The 19853-nt window shown below is 42.6% G+C and overlaps 1 protein-coding gene across 1 annotated transcript in view; it reads left to right on the forward strand.

Annotated features, from left to right (window-relative positions):
• LOC115175209 (intersectin-2) overlaps nucleotides 1-8852 on the forward strand; it is a 104730-nt gene extending 95878 nt beyond the window's left edge. Inside the window, exons 20-28 of the mRNA XM_029734459.1 lie at nucleotides 1057-1258; nucleotides 1371-1519; nucleotides 2574-2669; nucleotides 3316-3371; nucleotides 3628-3794; nucleotides 6345-6378; nucleotides 6530-6651; nucleotides 7102-7186; nucleotides 8650-8852. Of these exons, the coding sequence (XP_029590319.1) occupies nucleotides 1057-1258; nucleotides 1371-1519; nucleotides 2574-2669; nucleotides 3316-3371; nucleotides 3628-3794; nucleotides 6345-6378; nucleotides 6530-6651; nucleotides 7102-7186; nucleotides 8650-8852 (1114 nt within the window). The remainder of the gene's footprint in view (nucleotides 1-1056; nucleotides 1259-1370; nucleotides 1520-2573; nucleotides 2670-3315; nucleotides 3372-3627; nucleotides 3795-6344; nucleotides 6379-6529; nucleotides 6652-7101; nucleotides 7187-8649) is intronic.
• The last annotated feature ends 11001 nt before the right edge of the window (nucleotides 8853-19853 follow it).

The raw sequence follows: 19853 nt of genomic DNA on the forward strand, positions 1-19853 counted from the left end.
TGCTGTTAAGGCTACTGTAGACCATTGCGAAACAGTTTTAGTCAATTATTTGGTGACGTGAACATATTTAGTATATACAGTACAGTTGTAGAATAATAGTGAAGACATCAAAACTTTAAAATAATACATATGGAATCATGTAGTAACCAAAACAGTGTTAAACAAATCAAAATATATTTTAGATTTTAGATTCTTCAAAGTAGTTACCCTTTGCCTTGATGACAGCTTTGCACACACTTGGCATTCTCTCAACCAGCTTCATGAGGTAGTCACCTGGAATGCATTTAAATTAACAGGTGTGCCTTGTTAAAAGTACATTTGTGGAATTTCTTTGAGTCAATCAGTTGTGTTGTGACAAGTTAGGGTTGGTATACAGAAGATAGCCCTATTTCCATATGTGTTGTTTCATAGTTTTGATGTCTTCACTATTATTCTACAATGTTGAAAATAGTAACAATTAAGAAAAATCCTTGAATGAGTAGGTGTGTCCAAACTTTTGACTGGTACTGTACATTTATTTAATTTTTTCGTGATATCCAATACATTTTTTTGTGATATCCAATTACAATGCTCTGCAATTGCTCTGGAGAGGCGAAGGTCAAGTCGTGTCCTCCGAAACATGACCCGCTGCGCTTCTAAAACACCCGACCGCTTAACCCGGAAGCCAGCTGCACCAATGTGTCAGAGGAAACACCGTTCAACTGACGACCAAAGTCAGCTTGCAGGCACCCGGCCTACCACAAGGAGTCGCTAGAGCGTGATGAGCTAAGCCCCCCCAGCCACCACTCCTAACCCGGACGACCCTGGGCCAATTCTGCGCAGCCCTATGGGACTCCCGGTCACGGCCTGGGTTCAAACCCGGGTCTGTAGTGACCCCTCAAGCACAGTGATGCAGTGCCTTAGACCACTGCGCCACTCGGGAGGCCGTATATTTAGTATAGTTTTATTAAATAATGATTTCTAATGTTTTCGCTGAGGAATCCTCCACTTCCTCTTCTGAGGAGCTTCCACTGATACTCAGTGAACATGGTGTCTGTGTGTGTGTCCTCTCATCAGACAAGCCAAGCTGCAGGGAGAGAGGAGAGAGGAGGAGGAGGAGGGGAGGAGGAGGCGAGTTGAGCCGCAGGAGAGAGGAGGAGGCCAGCATCCGGTGCTGAATGCAAAGAGGTTATTACCCCTGACCTCCTGCAGAGCCCTGTACCCCTTCACCGCACGCAACGCTGACGAGCTCAGCCTGGACGCTGACTGTTTCATAGAGGTACACACAGACACACACACACACACACACACACACACACACACACTCGAACACAAACGTGTTAAAGTGAGCTCCCAATGACACCACTTCAACTCCGTTTCCCATGATGCAGGTAGATGATGAGATGGTGGGGGAGCCTGGTTGGCTGTGTGGTAGTTACCGTGGGAACAGGGGCTGGTTCCCCCAGAGCTATGCTGAGAGATGCACCAACCCCCTTGCCCTATTACCCCCTTCCTGTCCAACACTACCACCCAGCCCGGGGTAAGAGAATGGACGCATCACAACATTCAGTGAGTCCCAAATGGCAGCCTATTCTCTATTTTAGTGCACTACTCTTGACCGGGGCCCATTGGGTTCCACATTAGGGTGCCATCTGGGGACTCAGCCTGTCTCATGTATTCTATAGGTCTCATCTCCTATAGAGATAGATTAAAAAGTCTGTATCATATTTGCGTTTGTGACAGCATGGGCAGCAACATTGAGGCTATCTTTCATTTGTTCATTTTCTTCTTCTTTTGTTTTGGAAGCGTTTGTCACGTCCTGACCAGTATAGAGGATTATTTGTATTATTTGGTCAGGGCGTGGCAGAGGTATGTTTGTTTTGTTTGGTGTTTTTTTTTGGTGTATAGCTTAGAGGGGTGTGTTATTTATGTGTTCCGGGGTTTTGTGGTGTATGTTTTAGTATGAGTAGGTTCTAGATTAAGTTTTCTATGTGCAGGTTTGGTTGCTGGACTCTCAATTGGAGGCAGGTGTTTCTAGTTGCCTCTGATTGGGAGTCCTATAAGTAGATGTGTGTTTTGTTTGTCACTTGTGGGTAGTTGTATGTTAGCACTGCTTTTGTTTAGCCTGCTACACTGTTCCTGTCGTGAGTTTTGGTTATTGTTTTTTCCTCGTGGTCACATTTAAAATAAATGATGATGAGCACGCAATCCGCTGCATATTGGTCCACTTTTTCCGACAGCGATTTCAACATATCTTCTGACGAAGAGATTTGTGACAGCGTTAAGCTAATACAGGTGATTAACCTCCGTCCTGGAGTCCTGAACCAAATCCTGTGTCATTCATGTCTTGTGGCCACGAGATGGTGTCAGTGGTATATCTTAAAGCCGTTTACAAACCAGATAACTCGATTTGAAGAAGCAGCCAATGCTCTGATCATTGGCTGATAGTGCCCATCCCATAGGAATTCCCACCCAGTTGACTACTTTAAAATGGCGGAAGCCTTCAATGTGCATGTCCTAAAACGGGTTCTATCCATCTAGAGTCCTCTAGATGTCTCGTGTGTCTTAATCTGTCCTAACTTCCTGTTACTCAGACTTCCTGACGGAGAGATTGCAGGGGCAGGACGGAACCCCACCCCCAGCGTTACCTCCGTCAAAGACTCCTCCCAGGAAAAAAACACACACACTGAGTAATGATAAACACACACTTTTAGAGACACAAATTACAAACATGCACAAGAAAGCATACATATAGTTTGCATGTACACTAAGAGTGTGTGTGTTGTCTACAGGTCTATATACTACACTGAGAGTGTTGTCTACAGGTCTATATACTACACTGAGAGTGTTGTCTACAGGTCTATATACTACACTGAGAGTGTTGTCTATATACTACACTGAGAGTGTTATCTATATACTACACTGAGAGTGTTATCTATATACTACACTGAGAGTGTTATCTATATACTACACTGAGAGTGTTATCTACAGGTCTATATACTACACTGAGAGTGTTATCTATATACTACACTGAGAGTGTTGTCTATATACTACACTGAGAGTGTTGTCTATATACTACACAGAGTGTTATCTATATACTACACTGAGAGTGTTGTCTATATACTACACTGAGAGTGTTGTTTATATACTACACTGAGAGTGTTATCTATATACTACACTGAGAGTGTTATCTATATACTACACTGAGAGTGTTATCTACAGGTCTATATACTACACTGAGAGTGTTGTCTAGATTCTACACTGAGAGTGTTATCTATATACTACACTGAGGGTGTTATCTATATACTACACTAAGAGTGTATGTGTTGTCTACAGACCTATGTACACCGCTGTTGATGAGTTGGAGAGCCCAGATCCCAGCCAGCTAGAAGGTGAGTGTGTCTCTTTATTCACTTTCAGCCAGGGTGAGTCCCAAATGCTCTGGTCAATATATAGGGAATAGGGAGGCCTGGTCAAAGTAGTGCGCTATATAGGGAATAGTGTTTCATTTGGTACTCACCCCAGTGAAAGGTTGCTGTTTGGTTATTTTATTCTACACCACGTTGTGGTTATGCTTGTCCATTTTAATTTCTCCTTCCAATCAGAAGTTCTGTTGTTTGCTCACCAAGCTGTGTTCTGTCCAATCAGAGTTCGTGGCCCTGTACACCTATGAGAGCCCGGAGGCGGGCGACCTGACGTTCTCTGAGGGGGACGTAGTCATGGTAACAGAGCAGGAGGGGGAGTGGTGGAGGGGGTGCATTGGAAACCGGACCGGAGTGTTCCCTTCCAGCTACGTCAAACCCGTGGAACCAGAGGTTAGTATCCCTGACACTTGACCCTTGACCCCTGACCAGTGTTGGGGTAAGTTACTTTTGAAAGTAACTCGTTAGGTTTCAACTTTACTGCAATTAAAAGTAACTTGTTACATTACATAGTTACTTACTGTGGAAAGTAACTCGTTAGTCATTACATTACTTTTGCGTTACCCCCCAAAAAAATCAGAAAACCCTCTGAAATGCCTTGGTCATTGTTATGCCCAGTAGAGGGTGCATACCGCCTTAGAATGGCTTGGCTACTACTCCTACTTAGTACTCGCGGGATATTCAAAGTGGAACGTTCTGCTAAGCACCTAAAGATGTGGCCCACTGTCAGCAACACTGATGTCATCGGACGTCACGGGAGAGCTCCAGACTGATCTCTGTCATCACGGGAGAGCTCCAGACTGATCTCTGTCATCATGGGAGAGCTCTAGACTGATCGCTGTCATCACGGGAGAGCTCCAGACTGATCTCTGTCATCATGGGAGAGCTCCAGACTGACGTCTCTGTCATCGGACATCATGGGAGAGCTCCAGACTGATCTCTGACATCATGGGAGAGCTCCAGACTGATCTCTGACATCATGGGAGAGCTCCAGACTGATCTCTGTCATCATGGGAGAGCTCCAGACTGATCTCTGTCATCATGGGAGAGCTCCAGACTGATCTCTGTCATCATGGGAGAGCTCCAGACTGATCTCTGTCATCATGGGAGAGCTCCAGACTGATCTCTGTCATCATGGGAGAGCTCCAGACTGATCTCTGTCATCACGGGAGAGCTCCAGACTGATCTCTGACATCACGGGAGAGCTCCAGACTGATCTCTGACATCACGGGAGAGCTCCAGACTGACGTCTCTGTCAGATGTCCTAATGGTTGTTTGTTGTTTCAGGAAATTGAACTATAAACAATGTATTGTTTTTTATCGAGTTATTATTTTGTAGTTCAGCAGCCTATATTCAAGTGTAACTGTTCCACAAAACGCGTGAAGGAGAAAAGGTATACACATTATGATAATAAAAGACAGATGAATGAATTGCAGCATGTCGACGTGTTCTGATCAAATTCCATATTCAACTATCAAAATGTTGAATTCAAACAAAAGTGTTGCATCAAAAAACAAACATTCGATCTCTATAAATCCAACGCATCAAAGGAACATTGTCCATAAATCAAAACCAACATTTAGGCAGCTTTATGAAACCAAATATACATATTAAAACCACTAAATACATTAAGTCACAACAATCCCGACATGAAAATGTAAATAACCTACGCATTAAACTGCTGACCACGAATGCAAACTGTCATATAAATCCTAAACTTAATGCATTGAAATAAATGTCATGAAATCAAAGGATTTACTTACAATCATCAAAGACGCATACAGGTTAATGTAGTTCTCTCGGGGTGACGGGTTTAGCCGGACAGAAATCTAGATGTTGCTGTTTTGGAGCGGAAGCGTCATCATCCTCGGGATCAATGACAGTTGGTTGGCGTAGGTCTTTCTGCACCAGTCTTGTGGAGCTGTGCTTGGCTTGGTTGGCGTAGGTCTTTCTCCAGCAGTCTTGTGGAGTTGTGCTTGGCTTGGTTGGCGTAGGTCTTTCTGCACCAGTCTTGTGGAGCTGTGCTTGGCTTGGTTGGCGTAGGTCTTTCTCCAGCAGTCTTGTGGAGTTGTGCTTGGCTTGGTTGGCGTAGGTCTTTCTGCACCAGTCTTGTGGAGCTGTGCTTGGCTTGAAGGTGCTTCTTGATATTTGAAGTTGAGTTCTTCTCAGTTGACAGGCGTTTATCCCCGAAGCTCAGTTTGCATTTTATTATTATGTGTTTTTCCTCCTTTTTCTTCTATCCATTCTAAATAATGTGAATACTTCCACGATATAAAGCCTGTTGGCTCTGCCATCTTGCTAGCTAGCTAGCTAGCTAGCTTCCTGCCACAATGTTCTTGAAGAAACAGGAAGTGTGTGAATTTTTATTTGGCAGAAATAAAAATAAAAGTTACAATTTCCTTATTTGAAAAAGTAACTAAGTATCTGTTTACTTAAATTGAAAAACGAACGTGTTAAGTTACTCGTTACAACAAAAAAAGTAATTTTAGTACTTTATAACGCGTTACCCCCAACACTGCCTCTATCCTCTAACTCATTCAACCAGCGGAGAGGAGAGAGAACAGGACTAAGAGGACTCATGTCAGGTTGCAAAAGTCCCAGTTGGAAGATTCTGGATTTTCTGCTTATTCCCTCTCGATTCTGGGAATCTTCCAACCAGATATCTGGAAAAACCCTGGGGAATTTAAACAACAACAGCCCTACAGATGAACAATAACCTTACAGTACTTCCTAAATTCATGAGGAAGTACTCCGGCTGGGGAAAAATGTTATTGGGCGTACAGTAACCAACAAAGTTTGAGAACCAGTGATACAGAGAACAGTACTAAGACGAGAGGTTTCAGTCACTTTACAGTCTGTCACCGTTGTTGTGATGTAATACTGTCCAATGTGTTATGGAGAGTTGTTAATTTTGTTTCCTTTGTATGGCTTTGTGTTTCCAGATCACTAGGCCTGGAGCTGCTTCCAAGAAACCTGGTGAGGACACACACACACACACTCACACTCACACTCACTCACAAAAGCCATGCTACAGCCTAGTAGTTATAGTGGCATCGTTTCAGACTGATTTCAAGTGTGTGTCAGTAGATGTCTGAACCTCCAACCTGTCTCTGTGATTGGTCGATAGAGATCGCCCAGGCTGTCATGGCCGCAGTCGCCCTGACTACAGAGCAGCTAAGTCTGTCACCGGGGCAACTGATCGTGGTCCATGCCAAGAACTCCTCCGGCTGGTGGCTTGGGGAATTGCAGGTCAGCTGACATCATAACATCTACTCTGGGGGTAAAAGGTTCCCCTCGGTTCTCTCCCCAATCCTAACCTTAATTTAAAACTGACCCCAGATCTGCGTCCAGGCAACTTCACCTTACACCCTATGGATGTTGTGTGTGTGTGTGTGTAACTAAGACTGCCTTTACACAGGCAGCCCAATTCTGATCTTTTACCCAATAATTGGCATAAGATCTGAACGGTCAAAAGACAAATGAGTGACTAAAAAAAAATGATCAGAATTGGCTGTGTAAATGCACAGGATTGGGCAGCTTTCTTGTCCAGGACAAAGAGATGTCAAACTCAATGCGACTTCCTGGTTAAATGAAAGGACACCAGAATACAGGAGTAGTAGATGTGTGTATGTGACTTCCTGGTTAAATGAAAGGACAGCAGAATACAGGAGTAGTAGATGTGTGTGTTCTGTCCTCCAGGTTCGAGGGAAGAGGCAACGAACAGGCTGGTTCCGCTCCTCTCATGTTAAACTGCTCCCTACCACCAGCAGCAAGACTACCCCTGCACCTGTCCCAGGTAACAACCTACCTGACTGGTCTGGTCAGATTACTGGCTGATCTATACTAAATATTTCTACCTGTCTGGTCAGAATACTGGCTGATCTATACTGACTGGTCTGGTCAGAATACTGGCTGATCTATTCTGACTGGTCTGGTCAGAATACTGGCTGATCTATACTAAATATTTCTACCTGACTGGTCTGGTCAGATTACTGGCTGATCTATACTCAATATTTCTATCTGACTGGTCTGGTCAGAATACTGGCTGATCTATACTCAATATTTCTACCTGACTGGTCTGTTCAGAATACTGGCTGATCTATACTCAATATTTCTACCTGATGGGGATCCATAATAAACCCCAGGAAGAGTAGCTGCTGCCTTGGCAGGAACTAATGGGGATCCATAATAAACCCCAGGAAGAGTAGCTGCTGCCTTGGCAGGAACTAATGGGGATCCATATTAAACCCCAGGAAGAGTAGCTGCTGCCTTGGTAGGAACTAATGGGGATCCATAATAAACCCCAGGAAGAGTAGCTGCTGCCTTGGCAGGAACTAATGGGGATCCATATTAAACCCCAGGAAGAGTAGCTGCTGCCTTGACAGGAACTAATGGGGATCCATAATAAACCCCAGGAAGAGTAGCTGCTGCCTTGGCAGGAACTAATGGGGATCCTTAATAAACCCCAGGAAGAGTAGCTGCTGCCTTGGCAGGAACTAATGGGGATCCATAATAAACCCCAGGAAGAGTAGCTGCTGCCTTGGCAGGAACTAATGGGGATCCATATTAAACCCCAGGAAGAGTAGCTGCTGCCTTGGCAGGAACTAATGGGGATCCATAATAAACCCCAGGAAGAGTAGCTGCTGCCTTGGCAGGAACGAATGTAGCGTAGTGGGATATTGTGGGGCACAGAGGGGAATAGAGGGGTATAGAGGCTATAGAGGGGTGTAGTGGGTATATAGGCTATAGAGGGGTATAGAGCGGGTATAGAGGGGTATAGTGGATATAGAGGGTTGTAGTGGGTATATAGGCTATATCGGTTATAGAAGGGTATAGAATGGTATAGAGGGGTGTAGTGGGTATATAGGCTATATAGGTGCCCTGGGTGTGAATAATTTCTGAGGGCTCTGTAAACCCTCGATACCCTGGGTGTGAATACTTTCTGAGGGCTCTGTAAACCCTCGATACCCTGGGTGTGAATACTTTCTGAGGGCTCTGTAAACCCTCGATACCCTGGGTGTGAATACTTTCTGAGGGCTCTGTAAACCCTCGATACCCTGGGTGTGAATACTTTCTGAGGGCTCTGTAAACCCTCGATACCCTGGGTGTGAATACTTTCTGAGGGCTCTGTAAACCCTCTATATCCAACTGTGTTTCCAGTGGAAGTTGTTTTTTTAACGGAACAAAGCAGTTCTACTCATTTTTTTACTTCTATTTCACTGATGTCCCTAACTCCTCCTCCTGTATCTTTGACCCCATTGTGCCAGGTCATTGCCAGGTACAACTACACAGCAGCCAATCAGGACTTGATGAGCTTCTCCAAAGGTCAGCTGATCAACGTTCTGGACAATGACAACCCCGATTGGTGGATTGGAGAGGTCAACGGGGTCACGGGGCTGTTGCCAACCAATTATGTCACCATGACCACTGAGTCCGACCCCATGCAGTAATGTGAGTCCACAACTCTTCCTCCTCTTTCTCCTCCCCCTCCTCCTCCTCCCCCCCTCCACCTACCAGTCCTCTTCCTCTTCCCCTTCATCCTCCTCTGTATTCATTGATGCAGAGCAGTGGTTCTCTGTCGACAAGAGGGAGCACTGTTGCCTTAATAAAGGCCCCATTTAATGAAACAGGAATGATTATATAGGCATATTCAAATTAGTGACAAAATGTTTCCAAGCAGGTTTGTATTGTTAATAGGCATTTGATATAGAAGTCTTTCCGGTCAAGAAAAGTTCACAGATAGGAATATTAAACTACACTAATGACTGCTGTCTCTCCCTCTCTCCCTCTCTCCCTCTCTCTCTCTCTCTCTCTCTCTCTCCATTCACCTCTCCTCTCCTCTCTCACTCCCCCTCTCCTCTTCTACGTTGCATCTCTTTGTAGGACAGTAACGCTGGCACCTTGTCCTCTCCCTCCTCTTAATCTACTTCTTCTCTGAGCCAATCCTGGAAACCCCGACTTCCTCATCTGCCAGCGAGACCCTCCTCCTCTTCTTCCTCCACTCTCTGCTTCGATCTCCTTTAGGATGCTTTCTGATCGTCTATCTTCACTCTTTATTTCTCTCTCCTCTATCATAACTAGTTCTCTCTCTCCTCTATCATAACTAGTTCTCTCTCCTCTATCATAACTAGTTCTCTCTCCTCTATCATAACTAGTTCTCTCTCCTCTATCATAACTAGTTCTCTCCTCTATCATAACTAGTTCTCTCTCTCCTCTATCATAACTAGTTCTCTCTCCTCTTTCATAACTAGTTCTCTCTCCTCTATCATAACTAGTTCTCTCTCCTCTATCATAACTAGTTCTCTCTCTCCTCTATCATAACTAGTTCCTCTCCTCTATCATAACTAGTTCTCTCTCTCCTCTATCATAACTAGTTCCTCTCCTCTATCATAACTAGTTCTCTCTCTCCTCTATCATAACTAGTTCTCTCTCTCCTCTATCATAACTAGTTCTCTCTCCTCTATCATAACTAGTTCTCTCTCTCCTCTATCATAACTAGTTCTCTCTCCTCTATAATAACTAGTTCTCTCTCCTCTATAATAACTAGTTCTCTCTCTCCTCTATCATAACTAGTTCTCTCTCTCCTCTATCATAACTAGTTCTCTCTCCTCTATCATAACTAGTTCTCTCTCTCCTCTATCATAACTAGTTCTCTCTCTCCTCTATCATAACTAGTTCTCTCTCTCCTCTATCATAACTAGTTCTCTCTCTCCTCTATCATAACTAGTTCTCTCTCTCCTCTATCATAACTAGTTCTCTCTCCTCTATCATAACTAGTTCTCTCTCCTCTATCATAACTAGTTCTCTCCTCTATCATAACTAGTTCTCTTTCTCCTCTATCATAACTAGTTCTCTTTCTCCTCTATCATAACTAGTTATCTCTCTCCTCTATCATAACTAGTTCTCTCTCTCCTCTATCATAACTAGTTCTCTCTCTCCTCTATCATAACTAGTTCTCTCTCTCCTCTATCATAACTAGTTCTCTCTCTCCTCTATCATAACTAGTTCTCTCTCTCCTCTATCATAACTAGTTCTCTCTCTCCTCTATCATAACTAGTTCTCTCTCTCCTCTATCATAACTAGTTCTCTCTCCTCTATCATAACTAGTTCTCTCTCTCCTCTATCATAACTAGTTCTCTCTCTCCTCTATCATAACTAGTTCTCTCTCTCCTCTATCATAACTAGTTCTCTCTCTCCTCTATCATAACTAGTTCTCTCTCTCCTCTATCATAACTAGTTCTCTCTCTCCTCTATCATAACTAGTTCTCTCTCTCCTCTATCATAACTAGTTCTCTCTCTCCTCTATCATAACTAGTTCTCTCTCTCCTCTATCATAACTAGTTCTCTCTCTCCTCTATCATAACTAGTTCTCTCTCTCCTCTATCATAACTAGTTCTCTCTCTCCTCTATCATAACTAGTTCTCTCTCTCCTCTATCATAACTAGTTCTCTCTCTCCTCTATCATAACTAGTTCTCTCTCTCCTCTATCATAACTAGTTCTCTCTCTCCTCTATCATAACTAGTTCTCTCTCTCCTCTATCATAACTAGTTCTCTCTCTCCTCTATCATAACTAGTTCTCTCTCTCCTCTATCATAACTAGTTCTCTCTCTCTCCTATTTCTCTGCTATCTCTACCTGGCTGTTCTTATCTACTCTACCAAGGGAGAGAGGTAGATACATGACCTATGTTGACTATTATCTCCTGTTCCTCTGAAATGATGTCAAAATCATGGTTTAAATTTATTTAGACTAGAATATAAAAATGTATACGTCTTATAGGAAATCTCTGAGAATTTGCTACTCTAGTAGTTTGATGTTGTATACAACAATTTACATAATATGTACTAAATAAAAGTAATTTTGTTTTGTAAGATTAGGCTTTACACACCTGTATGGCTGTATGTATTACATGCACAGGGTCATTCATACTAATGCACTAGCGACTAGACAGTAATCACAATGTGGCTAACTCATCCGGACAGACCCTACCTCATCTGGACAGACCCTACCTCATCCAGACCGACCCTAACTCATCTAGACAGACCCTACCTCATCTGGACCGACCCTACCTCATCTGGACAGACCCTACCTCATCTGGACAGACCCTACCTCATCCGGACAGACCATACCTCATCCGGACAGACCCTACCTCATCTGGACCGACCCTACCTCATCTGGACTGACCCTGCCTCATCTGGACAGACCCTACCTCATCTGGACCGACCCTACCTCATCTGGACCGACCCTACCTCATCTGGACAGACCCTACCTCATCCGGACAGACCCTACCTCATCTGGACCGACCCTACCTCATCTGGACCGACCCTACCTCATCTGGACCGACCCTACCTCATCCAGACCGACCCTAACTCATGCAGACCAACGCCACAGGATAAACCTAGTTCAGGACTAAAAATAAAGCTTGAATGGAGATTCTCTATTGAAAGCACCTTTTAGTCCAGGACTAGGCTTAATCTTTGCCTGGGAAACTGGCCCATAGAGAAACTAGGTTCAGGTTATATTATCACTATCTGCTGCTGTCACACTACTAACTAACACACACACTGGTTCAATACTATCACCAGCAACATGACACAGCTCTCTGTCTCTTTCTGTATGGTGTGTCGCGTTAGTTCCTCACTCACTCGTATGCAATCAGCTGGGGTTCTCGCCACGATCAAAGGTGCTTCACATTACTTTAGCCTAGTGTTAGCCTAGCATTTAACCTAGCATTACATGTGCTATGCTACTTTAGCATCACATGTGCTATACTTTAACCTAGTGTTACCATTGCTAGTGCTATACTTTAGCCTGGTGTTAGCTATGCTTTATCAGATTGTTAACATCACCTTGGATTTGCTTTAGCTTACTTTAGCCTAGCGTTAGCATCACCAGTGCTATACTTAGGTATTGTGCTAACATGTGCAATACTTTAGCATATAACTAGCATCACATGCGCTATACTTTAGCCCAGAACTAGCATCACATGTTGTATACTTTAACCTAGTGTTAGTATCACCAGTGCTATGCTTTAGCCTAGTGTTAGCATCACCAGTGCTATGCTTTAGCCTAGTGTTAGCATCACCGGTGCTATGCTTTAGCCTAGTGTTAGCATCACCGGTGCTATGCTTTAGCCTAGTGTTAGCATCACCGGTGCTATGCTTTAGCCTAGTGTTAGCATCACCAGTGCTATGCTTTAGCCTAGTGTTAGCATCACCAGTGCTATGCTTTAGCCTAGTGTTAGAATTACCAGTGCTATGCTTTAGCCTAGTGTTAGCATCACCAGTGCTATGCTTTAGCCTAGTGTTAGCATTACCAGTGCTATGCTTTAGCCTAGTGTTAGTATCACCGGTGCTATGCTTTAGCCTAGTGTTAGCATCACCAGTGCTATGCTTTAGCCTAGTGTTAGCATCACCAGTGCTATACATCCAGTATATTGTGTAGAAGTGTTCAGACAATGTGCCTAACTCTGCTCTGTCAATTATGTACATAGCCTACAGTAACATGGAGCTGAGAATAAACTGGTTATCACTGGGTCCTGGGTCTGCTTTTCTTATGGACGCACACACGCAGTCACACACGCAGTCACACACGCAGTCACACACGCAGTCACTCACGCAGTCACTCACGCAGTCACTCACGCAGTCACTCACGCAGTCACTCACGCAGTCACTCACGAAGTCACACACGCAGTCACACACGCAGTCACACACACAGTCACACACGCAGTCACACACACAGAGGTATACCAACTGCTCCGCCCATAACCCCAAGGCTCTCCAGAGGGTGGTGCGGTCTGCCCGACGCATCACAAGGGGCACACTGCCTGCCCTCCAAGGACACCTACACCACCCGATGTCACAGGAAGGCCAAAAAGATCATCAAGGACAAGAACCACCTGAGCCACTGCCTGTTCACCCCGCTATCAGGTCAGTACAGGTGCATCAAAGCTGGGACCGAAAGACTGAAAAACAGCTTCTATCTCAAGGCCATCAGACTGTTAAACAGCCATCACTAGCCAGCTACCACCTGGTTACTCAACCCTGCACCTTAGAGGCTGCTGCCCTCTATACATAGACATGGAATCACTAGTCACTTTAATAATGTTTACATTCTGCTTTACTCATTTCATATGTATATACTGTATTCTATTCTACTTAGTCAATGCCACTCCTACATTACTCATCCTAATATTTATATATTTCTTAACTCCATTCTTTTACTTTAGATTTGTGTGTGTTGTTGTGAATTGTTAGATATTACTGCACTGTTGGAGCTGGGAACACAAGCATTTAGTTAGATACTACTGTTGGAGCTGGGAACACAAGCATTTAGTTAGATACTACTGTTGGAGCTGGGAACACAAGCATTTAGTTAGATATTACTGTTGGAGCTGGGAACACACGCATTTAGTTAGATACTACTGTTGGAGCTGGGAACACAAGCATTTAGTTAGATATTACTGTTGGAGCTGGGAACACAAGCATTTAGTTAGATATTACTGTTGGAGCTGGGAACACAAGCATTTAGTTAGATATTACTGCACTGTTGGAGCTGGGAACACAAGCATTTAGTTAGATATTACTGCACTGTTGGAGCTGGGAACACAAGCATTTAGTTAGATATTACTGTTGGAGCTGGGAACACAAGCATTTAGTTAGATATTACTGTTGGAGCTAGGAACACAAGCATTTAGTTAGATACTACTGTACTGTTGGAGCTGGGAACACAAGCATTTAGTTAGATATTACTGTTGGAGCTGGGAACACAAGCATTTAGTTAGATATTACTGTACTGTTGGAGCTGGGAACACAAGCATTTAGTTAGATACTACTGTACTGTTGGAGCTGGGAACACAAGCATTTAGTTAGATATTACTGTACTGTTGGAGCTGGGAACACAAGCATTTAGTTAGATACTACTGTTGGAGCTAGGAACTCAAGCATTTAGTTAGATACTACTGTTGGAGCTAGGAACACAAGCATTTAGTCAGATATTACTGCACTGTTGGAGCTGGGAACACAAGCATTTAGTTAGATATTATTGTTGGAGCTAGGAACACAAGCATTTAGTTAGATATTACTGCACTGTTGGAGCTAGGAACACAAGCATTTAGTTAGATATTACTGCACTGTTGGAGCTAGGAACACAATCATTTAGTTAGATACTACTGTTGGAGCTGGGAACACAAGCATTTAGTTAGATACTACTGCACTGTTGGAGCTGGGAACACAAGCATTTAGTTAGATATTACTGCACTGTTGGAGCTGGGAACACAAGCATTTAGTTAGATATTACTGTTGGAGCTGGGAACACAAGCATTTAGTTAGATATTACTGTTGGAGCTAGGAACACAAGCATTTAGTTAGATACTACTGTACTGTTGGAGCTGGGAACACAAGCATTTAGTTAGATATTACTGTTGGAGCTGGGAACACAAGCATTTAGTTAGATATTACTGTACTGTTGGAGCTGGGAACACAAGCATTTAGTTAGATATTACTGTACTGTTGGAGCTGGGAACACAAGCATTTAGTTAGATACTACTGTTGGAGCTAGGAACACAAGCATTTAGTTAGATATTACTGCACTGTTGGAGCTGGGAACACAAGCATTTAGTTAGATACTACTGTTGGAGCTAGGAACTCAAGCATTTAGTTAGATACTACTGTTGGAGCTAGGAACACAAGCATTTAGTCAGATATTACTGCACTGTTGGAGCTGGGAACACAAGCATTTAGTTAGATATTATTGTTGGAGCTAGGAACACAAGCATTTAGTTAGATATTACTGCACTGTTGGAGCTAGGAACACAAGCATTTAGTTAGATATTACTGCACTGTTGGAGCTAGGAACACAAGCATTTAGTTAGATACTACTGTTGGAGCTGGGAACACAAGCATTTAGTTAGATACTACTGCACTGTTGGAGCTGGGAACACAAGCATTTAGTTAGATATTACTGCACTGTTGGAGCTGGGAACACAAGTATTTAGTTAGATACTACTGCACTGTTGGAGTTAGAAACACAAGCATTTAGTTAGATACTACTGTTGGAGCTGGGAACACAAGCATTTAGTTAGATACTACTGCACTGTTGGAGCTGGGAACACAAGCATTTAGTTAGATATTACTGCACTGTTGGAGCTGGGAACACAAGCATTTAGTTAGATACTACTGCACTGTTGGAGCTGGGAACACAAGCATTTAGTTAGATGTTACTGTTGGAGCTGGGAACACAAGCATTTAGTTAGATATTACTGCACTGTTGGAGCTGGGAACACACGCATTTAGTTAGATATTACTGTTGGAGCTAGGACCACAAGCATTTAGTTAGATATTACTGTTGGAGCTAGGAACACAAGCATTTAGTTAGATATTACTGTACTGTTGGAGCTGGGAACACAAGCATTTAGTTAGATATTACTGTTGGAGCTGGGAACACAAGCATTTAGTTAGATATTACTGCACTGTTGGAGCTGGGAACACAAGCATTTAGTTAGATACTACTGCACTGTTGGAGCTGGGAACACAAGCATTTAGTTAGATATTACTGCACTGTTGGAGCTAGGAACACAAGCATTTAGTTAGATATTACTGCACTGTTGGAGCTGGGAACACAAGCGTTTAGTTAGATATTACTGTTGGAGCTAGGAACACAAGCATTTAGTTAGATACTACTGTTGGAGCTGGGAACACAAGCATTTAGTTAGATACTACTGCACTGTTGGAGCTGGGAACACAAGCATTTAGTTAGATACTACTGTTGGAGCTAGGAACACAAGCATTTAGTTAGATATTACTGCACTGTTGGAGCTGGGAACACAAGCATTTAGTTAGATACTACTGTTGGAGCTAGGAACACAAGCATTTAGTTAGATACTACTGTTGGAGCTAGGAACACAAGCATTTAGTCAGATATTACTGCACTGTTGGAGCTGGGAACACAAGCATTTAGTTAGATACTATTGTTGGAGCTAGGAACACAAGCATTTAGTTAGATATTACTGCACTGTTGGAGCTAGGAACACAAGCATTTAGTTAGATACTACTGTTGGAGCTAGGAACACAAGCATTTAGTTAGATAGATACTACTGTTGGAGCTAGGAACACAAGCATTTAGTTAGATATTACTGCACTGTTGGAGCTGGGAACACAAGCATTTAGTTAGATACTACTGTTGGAGCTAGGAACACAAGCATTTACTTAGATACTACTGCACTGTTGGAGCTAGGAACACAAGCATTTAGTTAGATATTACTGCACTGTTGGAGCTGGGAACACAAGCATTTAGTTAGATATTACTGTTGGAGCTGGGAACACAAGCATTTAGTTAGATATTACTGCACTGTTGGAGTGTGGGAGAAAGAAAGACGTGCTGAAGGAAGGAAAGACATAGATACATTAACTAGGAGAAGAGGAGATTAATATCTAACCTTAAGTAAAGATAACAGGGACGTTGGGGATCATGTAAGGGCCAGGCGGCCTAATTACAGAGCCATGACAAAGTGCAGTCAGGTGAATGAACTTATGTTAAACATACACGGCCTAGGGTACACCTGGAAAAGTACATGAAAATAGGTAACTAATTAAGTATATATGAACCTGGTGCACTTAGAAAGAAACACACGTGAAAGGAAGATGGGACAGGCAACCGAGAGCATGCATGTGATGCATGCATTAATTTTATGTTCACGTGAGGAAAGTTTGGCCACCATTATGTTAGAAATAAGAGCAGATATGGGCGTTATCCTCAGATGTGGGCGTTATCCATAGGATTGAAAGATAATGGTGGCAGAAAGGAAAAGGGGTTTTTCTTCATTTACATAAAGGATGGACCTATGTATTGTATGTGGATAAAAGCAGAGCTGGGGCTGGGGAAAGTCAGTTGTTCCGCGGACCAGCTCGGCTTTGTTACTTTGTATTAAAGTCTATATTGAATTTACAAGTTCTTGTAAGAGTGTTACTTTTAAGACAATTTTCCACAACAGGAGCTGGGAACACAAGCATTTAGTTAGATACTACTGTTGGAGCTGGGAACACAAGCATTTAGTTAGATATTACTGCACTGTTGGAGCTGGGAACAGAAGCATTTAGTTAGATATTACTGTACTGTTGGAGCTAGGAACACAAGCATTTAGTTAGATATTACTGTTGGAGCTGGGAACACAAGCATTTAGTTAGATATTACTGCACTGTTGGAGCTGGGAACACAAGCATTTAGTTAGATATTACTGTTGGAGCTGGGAACACAAGCATTTAGTTAGATATTACTGCACTGTTGGAGCTGGGAACACAAGCATTTAGTTAGATATTACTGTTGGAGCTGGGAACACAAGCATTTAGTTAGATATTACTGTTGGAGCTGGGAACACAAGCATTTAGTTAGATATTACTGTACTGTTGGAGCTGGGAACACAAGCATTTAGTTAGATACTACTGTACTGTTGGAGCTGGGAACACAAGCATTTAGTTAGATATTACTGTACTGTTGGAGCTGGGAACACAAGCATTTAGTTAGATACTACTGTTGGAGCTAGGAACACAAGCATTTAGTTAGATATTACTGCACTGTTGGAGCTAGGAACACAAGCATTTAGTTAGATATTACTGTACTGTTGGAGCTAGAAACACAAGCATTTAGTTAGATATTACTGTTGGAGCTGGGAACACAAGCATTTAGTTAGATATTACTGTTGGAGCTGGGAACACAAGCATTTAGTTAGATATTACTGCACTGTTGGAGCTGGGAACACAAGCATTTAGTTAGATACTACTGTTGGAGCTGGGAACACAAGCATTTAGTTAGATATTACTGCACTGTTGGAGCTGGGAACAGAAGCATTTAGTTAGATATTACTGCACTGTTGGAGCTGGGAACACAAGCATTTAGTTAGATACTACTGTTGGAGCTAGGAACACAAGCATTTAGTTAGATATTACTGCACTGTTGGAGCTGGGAACACAAGCATTTAGTTAGATATTCCTGTTAGAGCTAGGAACACAAGCATTTAGTTAGATACTACTGTACTGTTGGAGCTGGGAACACAAGCATTTAGTTAGATATTACTGTTGGAGCTGGGAACACAAGCATTTAGTTAGATATTACTGTACTGTTGGAGCTGGGAACACAAGCATTTAGTTAGATATTACTGTACTGTTGGAGCTGGGAACACAAGCATTTAGTTAGATACTACTGCACTGTTGGAGCTAGAAACACAAGCATTTAGTTAGATATTACTGTTGGAGCTGGGAACACAAGCATTTAGTTAGATATTACTGCACTGTTGGAGCTGGGAACACAAGCATTTAGTTAGATATTACTGTTGGAGCTGGGAACACAAGCATTTAGTTAGATATTACTGCACTGTTGGAGCTGGGAACACAAGCATTTCACAACGCCCGCAAAAACATCTGCTAAATATGTATATGTGATCAATAACATTTGATTTGACACACAATGTCGCACACACAGACACACACACAAACACAGACGCACACAGTAACACACACACACACAGTAACACACACACACACAGTAACACAGTCACACAGTCACACACACACAGGCAGAACAGCAGAAAGTGGATCAGCAGCACGTCCGGTGAACAGGTCAGGTTTCCAGGAAGTCTTTAAGTAGCACTGACTCCTGCTCAGAATATAGCTAATACGTTTCAGCACCAACTGGTAGATTTAAAAACACTCTGATCTTGTAGATTATTTAGGCACATTTTAGGAAAATATGTATAAATCATAAAAAAAAACAGTTTGGGGAGAATTTATACACTAAATATATTGATGAATCCAAAAATACAGCGGTTTGATTCATCCTGTAAATTGCCATATTCAAGATCAATCCATGAAATATTGGACGGTGGGGAAAAGTGTGTACAATAGAGGTTAAACAATAGTCCTGTACACCTGATCCTCAATAATCATGGAACTGTATGACAACGGACATGAACAATTTACAAGGACGTGAGAGAAGGGACACGATAACGGAATGATGTAAAAATGGAAGCTACAAATGGAAGAAAAAAAAAACGAACACTAAAGTGGCAGTTATAAATATATGTGGATATTACTGATGGTGGCTAATATTTAATATGATACAAACTGTAAAATAAAACGGAGAAAAGCCAGCTCATATAGTCAAAACGTTCTAAAACGCATACATGAAGTGGGCAGGTTCAGACCTACGGAAGCCTGTAGATTGGTCCTCCAAATGTCATCCACACAAATTATGAGGACACACAATTAAAAAATTCGGAATATTGGTACAGCTATTTATAGCCTACTTCACTGTGGGGGACCCCAATACACGTCATGTTGCTATGATTTTCAGTTTGCTTCCATATGACTGGTTTCATATTCATCTCCAGGGATTGGTATTTACAATTTACAATCTATTTACAATCCCGTCTCTAAAAGGATTACTCATTTACCTAAGCT

Source organism: Salmo trutta, chromosome 35, assembly GCF_901001165.1.
Source record: "Salmo trutta chromosome 35, fSalTru1.1, whole genome shotgun sequence".
In the NCBI taxonomy this organism is placed as follows: domain Eukaryota; kingdom Metazoa; phylum Chordata; class Actinopteri; order Salmoniformes; family Salmonidae; genus Salmo; species Salmo trutta.